The 15,651-nt window shown below is 46.5% G+C and overlaps 1 protein-coding gene across 2 annotated transcripts in view; it reads right to left on the bottom strand.

Annotated features, from left to right (window-relative positions):
• LOC138527990 (SS18-like protein 2) overlaps positions 1–8,050 on the bottom strand; it is a 165,522-nt gene extending 157,472 nt beyond the window's left edge. Inside the window, exon 1 of one of the 2 annotated variants that reach the window (XM_069639418.1) lies at positions 7,787–8,050. In XM_069639418.1, coding sequence (XP_069495519.1) covers positions 7,787–7,855 — 69 coding nt within the window. In that variant the 5' untranslated portion in view covers positions 7,856–8,050. The remainder of the gene's footprint in view (positions 1–7,786) is intronic. The other variant, XM_069639409.1, reaches the window with a different exon arrangement.
• Positions 8,051–15,651: the final 7,601 nt, after the last annotated feature.

Raw genomic sequence — 15,651 nt, 5'->3', positions numbered from 1 at the left:
GATCTGCCTGTCACCACCCATCAGTCTTCGCCAAAGCAATTTGACCCAACAAGACTCTGGCAGGACTTTAGCCTAAAAGCATGAGACAAAAAAAGGGAGATACCAACCCGAAGAGAGGCACTGGAAGCTCAACAGGGAACAGGGTCCCCCTGGAAAGCACACAGACACACAAACACACCACTGTTTTCATTCTTTCCTCTGCACCAACAAACAATAGATTGCAACTATACCTCTCGATTAATTTGGCCTAGCTGCGCACATAATCTCATTCACAAACTCTAGCGCGACACTAGAATGCAGATACCCATGCCCATTGCACTTGATGCACACATTCTACTGATCTCACACAACCAAATGCACCACACCTAGCACTAGGTATGAAGCTACACACCACTTATTCCACACTGGCTGCACACACACAGAGCGCACTGAAGCATCTTCTACTAAATTACTCTCGCCCCTGACCTGGACTGCGGTCAGCATTCAACCTCAATCGTAAAAGGCGCTATACAAATGCCTAATAACATAACACTGCGCAGATTAATACCCAGTACATCAAAGATGACATCATAAAATGGCATCATTGATTTGTACTCAATTGATCTTTGATTGGCTGATCAAAACGTTTAGCAAAGGTGTCTATCCGACACTGTTCATAATCGATTTTATCCCTTCTAAATACGTAATCCGATCTCGCCTTCAAACCTTTCTAGATTTTCGGAACACGCCTTTTCTATTCATCTCCTTCAGGTGATACAAATAGTTGTTATTTCAATAATTCAATCTCCTTAATGAATTTGACCAACATTTTTATCATAATAAATGAACAAACACGTGTTGGTGCGATCGGCCCATTCTTTAATTAGCAGTGGGTCAATATCGTCATATGGGAGAATTGTTAATATTCTCTTCAAAGTACATCTGTAATGTAAATTCCCACCATTTGCTATTTTCTCTTTTTTTTGTTTTTCCAAATTGTCCGTCCTTTGTTGGACTGCCATGCCTGCAGACACTATAGATGATTGCTGCATTTCAGAAGCACGATGAATGCCTTAAAACAGAATTTGCGCTGCTGTTCACCTCAGACTCCAACTCCTCTGCCATGTTGCTACCGACTAATAAACTGTGACTCTGGTAATCCAAATATCACTTTACCACTGGCAATCATAAAAGTAAGAGCAAGCAGAAACAAAGACTCTCTCAAACTGAAGCACTTGCACAAAATCTTTTTGGAGTGAGTAAAAATCAACGCCTCGATTGCAGGAAATGGGCCAGATCAAGACGGAGCAGCGCTCCGACAAGACAGGTCTTGCCAGAGTGCTGCCCTGTCCCCATACCTAGGGGCTTGCCTATGACACTCACGGATCTGCTCTGAAGCTGTGTTAATTGTACAGACGTGCAACCGGTGCTTCAACGAGAAGGCGGCTTTCAGAAGAGACTGCAGCGCTGCTGCCGAGTCTACTGAAAGTGGTCTGCTCATTGGAGTGCGGGTTGCTTGTGTGTGTGATAACTCGGCTTCAAATCAGTATACTCCCAGCGAGATCTTCCCTGAAGCCGAGTTGTCACCTGCACAAGCACTCAACATTTCAACAAGCAGACACTTGCAGTAGACACTGCAGGGGAAACGGAATACAGAAACAGATGAATCCTAACATACTTGTTGCAGCTGTCCAAACAAGTATATATGCCCAGCAATGTACAGAATTATTTTTCTGAGGGCGAGTAGTGTGACTAATCAAAACTTCACAGCCCAACTTCCATTATTCGCTCAAAGGGTTTCTTACTGACTCACTGCAAAGACAAGCTTCCAATTTAAAATTGTGGATGTTATGTTCCTCTATTAAGAGATATTGTATTGCGTGACCTAGCCTGGGGACACACCCCTTGGCCCCGCCGCCACCTCCCCTCGGCCCTATCCCTCAAAGAATGAGAGTTCCCACAGTAAAGTCTTTCAGTGTTCTCGCTCTCTTGCCTTAAGAAAAAGGTACTCCACATTTAAAGTCACAAGTAAAGTTACTACGTACCTTGAAGCAGCGAGGCGGCAAACCATTACATATGAAAAAGCACAACACTGCGCCGTTATGGTTGCCCAGTCTACAATGAAGCTGGTGCCTCCAGGCGTGTACTGAGCTATTCCACATTTGAAATTAAAACAAAAAGAACCTGTATGGTACCATCCCCATTTACGCGCACAGGCGGGCACAAAAGAAATCCTGAGCACAAATTCCTTAAAGTGCAGAGTGCAGAGTTTGAAATTGATGGGAGCTGGGAGTTATTTAGCGCCTGCTTGTAACCTAGAAGAGCTGGTTAACTTGACACCAACAGCTACCAGGAGCTACTTTTGGCTCCCCAGGCCAACTTATGTTGAACAAACTCACCTTTGTGAATTTAAATCTGCGTGTTTGGGGAAATCTATAAATAAGTAGAAGAACACCTCTATACAACTTTTAAAGCATAAAAGGTATCAGAAATAATGGACAAAGTTATACGTTTGCATCTTATGTGGCAGCTAGATTTGCAGAAAACTATGCACTAGGTCCTCGTTCACCAGTGGTAGCTCTTAATCACTGGTTAAAGCTGGATACCCAGAAGCTGCTTTTGGCGCTGCTTATGCAATCTTACTTTCATTCTCTGCAGTGCATAGTAGGTGTGGGGACCCGAGCACAGACCACCGCCCCCCCCCCCACACAGAGAACAGAAGAACTGGCAGACGCGGAGCAGACCCAGAGGGATATGGACGTGCCGCGGCACTCCTGGAGAGAGGCCATAGGCCTCCAGAGGCAGACAAACACATCCTGGGAGCCCTCCAACTAGCAAGTGCAGCGGGGATGAACCCCTATAAGACAGTCAAAGAGGCTCTGGCGACCCAGTGGCTCACCCCCGGCAGGATGATGACAATGACATGAGAGAAACAGTGTGGCGAATACAGAAGAGCAAGGATGTAATGAAAGAGCAAAGTGAGTCAATGAAGGAGACCTTGTAACACAGCTGCCCCACAAAGATACCATGACCGGCTCCAGGTATAGCCAAGCCATTGAAGTTACCCAGAAAGGCACAAACCACGTTTATACCCGTGACAGAAGAAGGTGAAATCTAGTAAGGGTGACCTTGTACAAGAAGAGAAATCTGGAAAGCCGTGCATCCATAGGAGTGGGAGATACCAACGAACTGGGGGAAACCAGCCGACGGTGCTGATCTGACAAGACCAGGAGGACACTCGGGAAGCGAGGCAGTTGAAGAGAGTCATGATGAGCCCCACATGCTCTGCGAGTGAACACCACAAAAACAAGGACTCTAGATTCCCAGGGCTCAGAGGAAGTATCGGGGCGTGAGCATCCCCAATCCCCACGCAGCAACCAGCGAGAACCGACCCCAACGAGAAAAAGAAGAAATACAACCAATGGAGTAGGCCAAAGCTGTTCTAACAATAGGAGGTATGTGGGGACCTGATCTTGGACCCCTGAGTCTCGCGAGATCACACATGCAGAGAACGGAAGAACTGGCAACGTGGAGCAGACCCAGAGGGCTATGGAAGTGGCCCGGCGCTCCTCCTGGAGTGAGGCTCGAGTCCTCTAAAAGCAGACAACCACATCCGGGTTGTACAGGTACCCAGTGGGCGTAATGCCAATGCTGCCATCCAGAGCCTTGTGGGAGCTTGTGTAAATATGTTATAAACAGTGCAGCAGAGATCGAATGATCTGTGCAGTAACTCCCACTGCCCCCAGCTGTCCAGAAGACATTGGGGGTCATTACGACCCAGGCGGTAATTACGCCAACTTTACCACCATGGTGTAAACTACGTTTGTAAACTACGTTTACACCATGGTGGATGGCGGATTTACCGCCCCATTCCAAGGTGAGTGGGGCGGTAAATCCCCATTTTCCCTTCCCCATTCCCATTCCCATTTTTGCCCCATAGGGCATAATGGGAGTGGGGAAGGCGCTAATCACGCCACCATAAATTACGGTGGCGTAATTAGCATCATGGCGGGTTAGCGCCATGGATTTTAACGGCTGCTAAAAGCAGCCGTTAAAATTGGAATCAGGCGTTAAGGGTTAACGCCTGGGTCGTAATGAGGCCCATTGACTGTGAACACAGCCACCCCTCTGCATTGTTATATGCTGTTAATAAAGCACCCTTTGTTCATCCAGGTGTCCTGTGATCATTAGGCCACCACAATAGGATTTATCGGTTACAAAAAAAAAAAAAAAAAAAAAAAAAAAAAAAATCACGATAGGTAATGCATTCTGCAAAATAGTGGTAGAGTATAAACTCCTGAATTTAACATCACGCCACACGTTCCATCCCTCTCCGAGACTACTTCACGCAAAATCCAATCCGATAAATAAATGGCTTACTACTAATGATGCAACCTTTGCTTTGTGAAACACCACAATAGAACCTCGTCACATGAGAAATTAGTTTAAAACATAAAAAGAACTAGTTGTTCTAAGGTCACCATTTTAAGAGGACCAGAAAGCTCACTGCACATTACCAATATACAAATATAGTCCACGTCTTAAATTGCCAAATAAGATATAAATTAGTTATATGCGACACCAACGTACCCTGGGGTCATGCTCACTCTTCATGGGTGGGGTGGGCTGGGCTGGCAAGCTTGCCCTTAAGCAGATGTTAGATCGGGCGCAGTGGTGGCCTCGGAACACCCCACATGCCGCACTTCCTTGTTTTCACCCAACCACCGCAGAGATATGGCCTGGAAGGTAACTTCACCAGCCTGCCCTGTCCGACTCTGGGGCGGCCTGCCAATGTTGAGTAGGGTGCAGCTTCCTCCTGGGCCACCACACTGATCCGGCCCGGGTGCATCCAGGATCAAACAGCTGCCTCTTAGGCTGCGCTATCTGGTCCTCGGCCACCCCAAACCCCCCCCCCCGCCAATCAATGTGGCTCGTGTTGTGCACCCATATCTTCACTTGGGCCACCATCCCTTTGCTGCCAATGGCTTGAATCACTTCAGGCATACACAGTCTAGCTTCAGGAGTGGCCAAGATGCCCATCAGCATGTCTTCCCGAGTCAACCTGCTCATGCAGTCAAGTTCTGCTTTCTTCCGGGGTTGTCCCTCAAGTTTGGGACTTCACTGGGCCGGATGCATTTGCAGCCCAAGATGCGTCATGCGCTGGGCAACTCCTGGCACACACGGTCCAGCTTAAAGTGCTCTCCATACCCGGGGGTTGGGGGGAGGGCGGCCCTGTCTGGTACTTTGGAACCTTGTTGGCTTGCTCTCTCTCTCTCTCTCCTCCACAGAGTTCTAATACAATTATTTATTGGAACTCAGAGCTCTCCTCCCAGACAACCATACCTTTTGTTTTCTCTTCCAGAATGCTCCATCTGGTCCATTGTCCTGGGACAGGGGAGACCTGTCCATTGTGCTTTCCCCTTCAACGTTCTAAGTGTCCCCTATATTAAGGAAGCCTTGGTTTCACCCACAACAATAGTTAAATCATAGCATAAAGCACACATAGACGCTTCATTAAGTAATGTTTCCACCCCTGGTGTCCATGTCTTGTTTTATAGGTTTACCCTCTAAGGAGCATGTAACCCCCCCCACCTGTCCAGCCTTAATTGGGCCAAGGGTTACCATCTCCCTCAACATCTCAGTCTACAACATTCCATAGTTAGCAGACCACAGGTCAAAGTGGGCAGGAATTAAAGGGTTCCACATTCCTCTACATTTTGGGAAAATATGCATCAGTTCCTTTACTTTTTCCCACTGGGAGCACCGTTCCTGGGTGGTAGAGGAAGGGCACTTCTGGTTTGTTCTCCCTTCCCTCCCCCCACAGTGGGGATTTGAACCTGGCATTTGCAGGAAATGTGTGTGTGTCACATCTGACGGAGATATCTTGCAGGTGCTAGTTTGCCTTTGTTTATTTACATTGATTGCTTGGGACATAACGCCCATTCCAGAGCCCCCAAATAGACCTACAACACAATGATCAGCCTTTATCTTCTGGTAAGTTGCGGCTGGGGGTCGAAGTTTTCATTTTGACTGTGTGAGAAGAGTTTGGAGCATTGAGGAAGACATCAGGGTAGACAGACCTCTGGAGAAATTAGCAGGTATGCTGGCCCCTGCATCAACCAATGCCTGGCAAAGGCCTTCTTTGCCTCAATGAGCAAAAGTCCCAACATACCAATGAGCACAGCACCCGAGCAGTTTTGAGGCATCCTTCATCCAGTGAGCCAATATTCTAAAGTAGGTGACATGGGTGACTGTCACCCTCAAAATGCAAGCAGCCTTTCCTCTGAACCAGAACTCCTTGTCCCCCATAACGGTTAGCAGGTAGTTAGCTCATGGTAACATGTGGAGTTTCTTTGACAGCACCTCTCCCTCATCTGCCTACGCACACTCACAGATGCTAGCTTTTATTCCTCGTGAGGTAAAATGTATTTGAGACGGAAAGCGAGACAGGTGGATTTGTGAGCTAGAGAAATGGGACCTGTCTGCAAATGGCCTGGGCTGCATGTTGTTTTGCCTTGCAAGGCTTATATCACCTTTGCACCAACTAAACGACTAACTGCTGAAATATGCTAGCATGTTACATTACACACACAACCCCCGCCCCTCAAGCGGTGGCCTAATCATTAGCACATCAACACTGATCCAGACACAACTAAGATCTCCTCCTCAGCCCTATCGCACCCACATCAACACCTAACAAGGCAAAAACGCTGTAGTCCATCTTCCCTGTAGATAACATACTCCAAAGTGTTGCTACCAAACCAACAGAAAGCAGATTGGCACACAGGAACTGGGTACTTCTGACCTGCACTAATCAACGCCACAGGTTTCATGTCTGCCTCTCCCACCATATCCCTTTTTTTACAGAGCCACTCACAGTGAAGCTGACAATAGTGTCAGAAGAGCAATTCCATTCGTGAAATTGCAGCAGGCACAGCTGTGGGTGCAGGTAATGGGGGTTGCTATAGTCCACTACTGCAGCTATTCCCTTAATAGGTGCAAGAATGGTGCTTTAATAACGAGGAATTTTCTTTCACTGTCGGTTTGTTTCCGTCATTATAGTACAGTTGTAAACGAAAGTGTCAGGAGTGGAGGAATGGCAGGGCGGAGGTGTGTGTTTGTATATGCGGGAGGGATAGGAAGGTATGGGGAGCGGGCATGGCAGATGGGAATATAGCTCCACTTCTTTTGTGTACACTAAAACTTATACCAAACCCTGCAGACCACAGAAACAGCTATAATGACAGGCTACGAGCACGTAAACTTCGGTTCCGTCTCTGCCAAGCTGACTGCACTCCGCAGTATTCTAAGCTACACAACACAGCAGTGGCTGTATTCAACCAAGCCCGCTCCAGCACACACAGTATTTCGAACTTTATTATTATGCAGTTGCAACATTCAAAAGGAGCGTGATAAAAAACAAATAATTATATCTTTACTTACAAACCAGGTTAAAAAAAAAACGTAAATTAGCAGCTCCACTGCTGTCTATTTCGGCAGTCCACAGCTCGCTTCAGAAGTGTTGGATACTGCCATGAAGTAGCATTTGCCCAGGACGTATTCTGAACTTGCACAATGTCATATTTTAATACATGCAGCTTACGATATGGTTACTTGAACGTGTTTGCGGAGTTTGTACACATTGGTTTTGACTCGACTCCCCTCCCCTGCCCGGTGTTCTGTAATATTTGGTATCCCATGGCAGGAGATACCGGATCGATATGGGATACCACATATTACATAACACCGTGACTGGTGGGGCTTGGAAGGATAAATTATGAAAGAACGCGAGGAATTAATCACTTGCCCTCTGAATGGTCTCCTGGTTGATCACAGCCTTTCGCCGGTATTTCTCAGGAACAAAAGTAACCGACATGCCGAACTGCAGACACCAAGTTGAAGAAAGTAGCCCAATAGCACTCACAAGGTTCACGATCGCCACTAACACTACTTTATGTTGCACCGCTGCTGTAGCAGCGACTGGATCCCATTTGAGAAATGGACCCTAACAACCCGACTTTACCTCCTCATCACATGACTTACAGCACGTTACGTGCTCCGTAAAACACATCTAGTTCTATTAGAACTCTGTTTATATATGTCTTAAACTCAGTGCTTTAAGTGGGCCGGGCCGGGCCGGGCCGAAGCGGGGCTCCCCGGCCCCACCACGCCATGGCAGGACGCATTATCCCGCCGCGGCCGCGGCCGCAGCCCCAGCCGCGACGGGAGATGCGCCCGCCACTTTAACGTCAGGCGAGCTGACATAAGTGCAAGCCAGGCACAGCGTTCCTGTGACTGGCAGGCACTTCCATCCTCACTGTAACTTCCTCTGATGACTCCCTCATCTGAGGGGCCATCATAGGAAGTTAGAGTCCCTTTGTTTGTCCTCGCCAGGTCAATGACCCTCAGCAAACCCGCGGGCTCCGTGATCTAATATGTAGATTAGATCACGGAGCCCGCGGGTTCGCAGAGGGTGAAAGGCGCCTTGGGCTCTGTGATCTCTGCTCAGAGCAGCGATCACTGAGCCCGAGGTGCCCGTCTTCTTTGGCAAATCTTTATAAAAGATGCCTTCAACTGTGTACGTTTAAGCCATCTTTTATAAACGTAGACATATTTCTATGTTTACAACAGACTGCTTGAATCGTACACAATTCAAGGCATCTTTTATAAAGCTTTGTCGACGGACAAAGCCACCTTGGGTTTTGTCCGTCCTCAACGCTTTATAAAAGATGCCTACTTTCAAGCCATCTTTTATAAACATAGACATCTGTTACAAATGTCTATGTTTATAAAAGGCAGCTTGAAAAGTACACAACCCATAGTAAGGTAAGCACACAAGTGTGAGTAACTTACTATGGTTTGTGCACTTTGAAGCCACCTTTTATAAACATAGAAATTGTCACATCGGATTATCCTTCATTAACAGACTCCTTTTGATGATATCCATTCCATTAGGACAGAATACTTTTCATTGTTACTGAACCCACAGGGTTGTTAACCCAATTACCATCGGGATAATTTTTCCACATACATAGCTCTCAACCATTTATGTCGCAAAAGCGGGTGAAAACACCCGATTTTACTTTTGGCGGGTGAGAGGCCCATTGAAATGAATGGGCGTGCATGAGGTTTGGCGGGTGAGTCCGCTGTGTACAAGGCGGGTGACACCCGCCAAAAGCGTGTGAGTTTGGAGCTATGCACATACCCAGGACCATTGCCTTGACAAAGACCCAAGGAGTTGAAACACGTGTCGGCTTACTTTCCTACCAGTGAAATAAATGCCAAAACGTGTTATAGATAACAGACTCATTGTGGATTTATATTGGAATAACTCGGCCCATCAAAATACATGAGATTTGCGCGTTGAATGTTCCTTCATTCTGTTACTTACTTCCTGATGTTTGGTACTCACTAGGGGGTACCACACGAAGATTTCCAACGCAGCATCTCTGATCATTTATATAATAACAGCAGTTATACTTTTGTGGCAGTACTAACTAGCGCAACGACCCCTAGGCCATACATATAGCTAAATGCATATACATTTCTCTATTTTGGGGCCTAAGATGCGTTTTCTCTTCCCATGGGATACACAGAGGAGTTATCACCTCATTGCCTTCTAACACTAGTTGCTCCACATCAGCCACTAGCTGGCATAGAAAGGTTTAGAGCTCTTCCGTGGGAATTTAGTGTTTAAGCTCCCTGCTGACTGGCTGTTTCGTGATAATCTAACCATATCTTTGATTTTATATGATGGGTTATTTATATTGCGCTTAACACCCAGAGGTTTCTAAGCGCGGACCCGAGGTCGAATCAACGGTGCTCCGTGTCGTCTTGCTTCCAAGGCGAGCACGTTGCCCCTGAGCTATCCTCCCAAGACATTTGTCCCCCTTGTAATCTATGCACTCCACGTGTGCCACAGACTATTTTCACTCTAAGCAGGAGGGCGGGGGCAACCATCATGCTGAAATGACGCCCAACAGATCTTTAACCCCGCCTGTAGGGAGCTAATGGTCTGTACATATGCCTCTGTCCGCTTTGGCCTTCAGCTTACGTTTACTTCAGCTCCAACTACCACAGCTCCTTCATTCTGTTACTTACTTCCTTATATGCATTTAGCGCTGCTTAATATTACTCACGGTGTGTGTGGTGCTCATTTATCAACCTCAAAAGGATGAAAGGCTGAGTTTGGCCCTGCTGGGAGGCTCTGCACAAATGTCAAAGCAAGGCTCTACTCGCTGTGCTAACTGACTGGCTAAACTAGTTCTTGGTCTATAGCTGTTACAAGACTGCTGACTGGCAACATGGGGTAGTTGCTGTGGGCCCCCCTCGCCCCTTTAATTTGAAAAGGTTGAAAGGCCCTGGCACTGTCCCTGGCTCTCGGGAAGCGTAGCCTCGAGCCACGCATAATCTCTGATGGGTAGCCTACTGCAAATTATATTTATGCATTTTAAATTGCACTGATATGGGTACGGGAGGCTGAGTGGTAAGAGAGTTAGGTAAAGACCTTGACTGGGGTTCGAAGTAGTTAATTTAGACTGTGGTTGTTGCAGGTGGCCAAGGTAGAAGGGTTCTGTGGCTAATGAAGCAGGCTGTAAAATAGGGTTTTGTTTTTGTGGGTGAACACTCCCATTGACTCCTATGGATGGGCAAACGGATTGGCGGGTGAGTGAACTGACTGTGGCATTCGGGAGGTACTAGCCTAGGCCATGTTTTAACTTTGCATTTTGGGACTTGTAGTAATTGGTTTCAATTGGGAAAATCCACAACTATAAGTCCCAGAATGCAAAGTTAAAACCAGGACTGGACGAGTGCCTCCCAATTAGAATGATTAATATAGAAATGGAAGTTCATTAAGTGCAGTTACTGCAATGTCGTGGCTGGCTGTGGACATGTTCTGGTGCTGCTCTGCTGGACGAGAAATAGCATATTGCTGAAGTCCGATTCAGGGACCACTGTGTGTTCTACTCAGCTCATTGCACGCTAATCAGGAAGGGGTTGGAGTGTTAAAAAAAAACATCTAAGCGCTCAAAGTGCACTAAGATGCATTTACAGCAGTTGGCGCAGGGCAGTTGGGTCGTCCCAGTGAAGAAAGTGGCACGTCGGGCTGTGGAACACAGTATCTTTATTGGACTGAAAGAAGTTGTGTTGTTTTATGTTTCTGATACCCTCAGCTATAACCTGGGGTATAAGCGCGGCTATCTCTCGCATCGAGAAAAATAAAAGATGACAGCTGTTTCATTTATAAACAGACTAAACACCTGGATACTCAAGGCGCGCCTGCAGATATACCTATTTATTTTGGATTACAGGGCACCCCCCTTCTCCATCAACTATTTTAAAAAGTACTAGACGGAATAACCCCAAACCATAAAAAGGATCAAGAGTCAACGCTTCGTGGCCAACTTTTTTCAAACCAGTTCAAAATCCATCCAGCGATTTTGGCTGTGTGGTCGAGCAAAAATGTTCCTTTTTTTTGTCTAATGAAAACTGAATGAGGATAGGCTGAAAGTGTTTTTTTCTTCTTCTGAGAATATATATATTTTTTTGTCAAATTTTTTTATTGAACTATTGTTTGAACATTAATTCATCAGGCATCATAACAGATGGTAATACAGTCAATCTCAAAATTATATCAAATCAAGACAAACTATTGTCTATTATAATTCATCATTTGCTAGGAGATCAACTTAAAAATTTCACCGCAGGTACAACAACTAATAAATTCCAATTCAACATCAACATTTCATTTTAATAACTTTATAATTCAGCGCATCTATGAAGGTATTGCTTGGGGATAGAATAGATAATTGAATCGTTAATAATTATCCATAGTGATGGACAAAGGGAAAAGAAAAAAAAAAGAAAAAAAAAAAGGAGAAAATCTCACCAAGGTTTCAACCAGTTTTACACCACGTCTCGCTGGGGGTCAGCTTTTCCATTATCCAAAGTTCATCTAAAAGGAACTTCCTTTGTTCTAAAAGCGTGTCATGGTTGACAGAGATATTTAATCATTCTTGGCTGAAAGAACATATGCTCTTTTTCTCCAATGTGATCTAGGAATGGGCCCCAAATGTTCGTGAACTTAGAAGTCTGCCCCTCTATTGCAGCCGTTAACTTATCCATGCCCAAGAGTTCCCACACTTTAACCCACCAGAGTGTTATATGCGGACCGTCTATTTCCTTCAAAAAGCGGGCCCGGGTAAAACGGGCCGCCATGAGCAATTGGGTGATCAGGCGGGCAGTAGGGCCAGAGCGGGGGTAGGATCCGTCCTCTGGGGAGTCCCCCAACAGCATCACTAATGGGTCCATGGGGAGAAAGATTCCGCTTATGTCCTTAATTTTGGACCTAATCTCTAGCCAATAAGTTTGAATGATCGGACAGTGCCACCATAGATGTCCCAGATCCCCCTTCGCGCCGCAGCCATGCCAGCATGTATCCGGGTATTCAGAGTTTATCACATGTAATCTCTGGGGTGAGAAATACCAGCGATAACAGATTTTAAGTGCACATTCCTTCACTGAAGTTCATTTAGAGGACTTCTGTGCCCTATCCCAAATTCTCTGCCAAGATTCTGGGGATATTTCAATACCCAGTTCTCTCTCCCAAGCTGTCATATATGTTAGTCTCTCCTCCTCCGGGACCCGTTCTAGAAGGCGATAGCAGGTTGATACTCTCTGTGAGCGTTGACCCTCCGCCGCTGTTAGTTCCAGGCTTAACAGTGGTCTGGTGGCAGCTTTTTTGATAGTCGGGTTGGTGACCCAGTGCCGTAATTGGATATATTGTAACCTCTCGGTCTCAGGAAGGTTAAACATTTCTCTGCACTGGACGAATGTCAATGGGACTTGATCGTTATATAGTTTGTGCAATCACAGAGGACCCTTGCTCGACCAGTGCTGATAAGAGTTAGCCTGGAGCCCCGGTGTAAACGCCAGATTTTGTGTGATTGGGGAGAGGGGTCCCAGCCCTGGGGGGATTCCACTTAATTTATAATGTCTATCCCAACATTGAAGCGTTGCTTTCGTGGTTGGAAGGAGAGGTTTCCGAGAGGTTCGCATTTCCTGTGGAAGGAAGGGAAGATGAGCGAGAGGGGCGTCTGAACACAGTTGCTCGATATCCTGCCACTTAGGGGGACCAGGGGGGGTTGGTCCAGCTCAAGATAGGGGCAATTTGGGTTGCTCGGTAGTATCTAAGTATGGAAGGGAGTCCAAGACCACCCATCTGTTTGCTTTGAGTGAGCATCTTGCGCTGGATCCTGGGCTTTTTCCGTTGCCAAATGAAACAACCTAGTTCGGTCTGCAGGTTTGTGAAGTCACGCTCTGGGATGAGCAGTGGAAGTGCCTGTAGTGTGTAAAGGAGTTTCGGAAGCAAGGTCATCTTGACTGCGGTTATGCGTCCTAACAATGATATCTCCTGAAGGGCCCATTTCTGCAAGGAATCTTTAGCTTCTTTTAGCAAGGGGGAATGTTAGCCTTGTATAGGCCTGCATAGGTTGATGTCAGGTGCACCCCCAGGTAGGTGATTTTAGAGCTTTCCCACCTGAGGGAGTAGGTGCTGTGGAGGGCGTCTAACCCTTGTTGAGTTTCAGATAAATTCAGGCCTATCGATTTAGCCATATTTATCCTAAATCCCGAGATTACCGCAAATTGATCAAGGAGCTCCATAAGCGGGGGGACTGAGATTTGGGCATCTCTTAGGAAATAGAGCACATCATCTGCATAGAGTGCGACTTTGTGGCATTGATCTTCCACCTCGAAGCCCTGAATATCGGCACGAGAACGGATGTGTTGTGCAAGAGGTTCTATAGCCAGTGCAAATACTAGAGGCGATAGAGAACACCCTTGACGGGTACCCCTATTGAGGAGTATCTGAGGTGTCCACCGGGAGTTGATTCGTACTCGGGTAGAGGGGATCCTGAAATTTGATAAAATCAATTTAATAAAATGAGGGCCAAACCCAAATTCTTCCAGGACCGACTGCAGGTATTCCCATGACATGCTATCAAATGCTCTATTGGCATCTAGGGACAGCAGGGATAACGGGCCCGGGATTGATGGGGACAAAGCTATCAAATCAATTGCTCTACGGATGTTGTCATGGGCAGAACGACCTTGAATAAAACCGGTTTGGTCCCTGTCTATTAGTGGGGCAAGATCTCTTGCAGTTGCCGTGCTATAATCTTGCTATATATCTTGGCATCCGTATTGAGCAAGGCTATGGGTCGGTAGGATGAGCATTCCGCAGAGTCCTTGCCTGGCTTCAGAATTAAATTTGTGCTAGACTCTACCATGGATTGTGTAACCGTTCCGGTTTCCCAACATTCATTAAAAAGCCTTGTGAGATGTGGCGTGAGTTCCTTACAAAAGGTTTTTATAGAACTTGTTTGTGAAGCCATCTGGGCCCGGAGCCTTGCCAATAGGGAGTGATTTTATGGCTGATTCTACTTCTTCAGAGGAAATTGGGTCTTCTAGGGATTTCTGAAGGGTGTGGGGGAGTTGTGGTTGCTGCATTGAGGAATCTCTTGGTGGATTGCAAATCTCCTCTATGAGGGGCTGCTTGTTCCCTGAAGAATTCCTCAATAATGAGGCATTTCCCCTCCTCGGATGTGGTGTTCTTACCCTGTTTATCCCTTAAGTGGTCAATCCTGTTCTGTCATGTCCGTTTCCCTAGTTTAGCCGCTAATAGTTTGTTGGCCTTGTTACCCCTGGTATAGAAGAATTGTTTGGTGCGCATCATGCAATATGCTGCCCTCCCCATGTGGTGAGCTTCGAGGGCTTTTTTTGCCATGCGTAAGCCTCGTAGTGCACGCCGTGAGGGCTTCCTTTTATGTATGTGCTCCAACCTATGGACTTCCCCCTCTAGCTGTTCCTGGAGCAATCTTCTAGCTTTCCTATGTTGCGCTGCTTGGTCAATAAACTGCCCCCTAATTACCGCCTTACTTGCATCCCAAACCGTGCCCCAACACACATCCTCAGTGTCATTCTCATTAAAGTAGAGGTCTAAGGATTCTTGAATGTGGGCACAAGTCACTGGATCCTCCAAGAGGAAGTCGTTAAGCTTCCAGGTGGGAGTTGAGTGAGGGCTAGCTTGTGGGGAAGCTATGGTAAGTAGAACTGGGGCATGGTCTGCGAGTGCCTCCGAGAGGATCTCTGTATCCTCAACCTCATGGATGAGTGAGTCCGCTATAAAGAACATGTCCAATCTGGAGAATCCCCCATGAACAGCGGAAAAGTAAGTATAGTCCCTTTCCTCCTGATGGTAATACCTCCAAGCTTCAATCAGGGAATGTTCTTTAAGCAGGGAGGTCAAGGCTCTAAAGTTGTTCCTGTCGTTCAGCGTGGGAGGGAGGGTCTTGTCAACTAGGGGGTTAACCACTGCATTGAAATCACCGCCCATGATTACTTCTCCCTCAGCACGGTCAAATAGAGCTTTCGACAGTTTCATAAAAAACAGTTCTTGATTGGCATTGAGGCCATATATGGAAACCAGTGTGATTTTACGACCATCCAACATGGCGTTGACCAGCAAGAACCTCCCCTCTTCATCTCGCACCGCCCCCATGGTTTTAAAGGAAGTCCCCCTGCGCACTAGAATAGAAATCCCTCATTTCTTTAGGCCACTTGAGGCAAAGAATTTAGTGGGATAGAGCTTGTCGTTAAGGCGGAATTAAT

This window comes from Ambystoma mexicanum, chromosome 1q, assembly GCF_040938575.1.
Source record: "Ambystoma mexicanum isolate Mex_15411 chromosome 1q, UKY_AmexF1_1, whole genome shotgun sequence".
NCBI classification, from domain to species: Eukaryota; Metazoa; Chordata; class Amphibia; order Caudata; family Ambystomatidae; genus Ambystoma; species Ambystoma mexicanum.
Note: the sequence above shows the minus strand (reverse complement) of the source record. Positions and strands in the feature narration are given on the sequence as shown.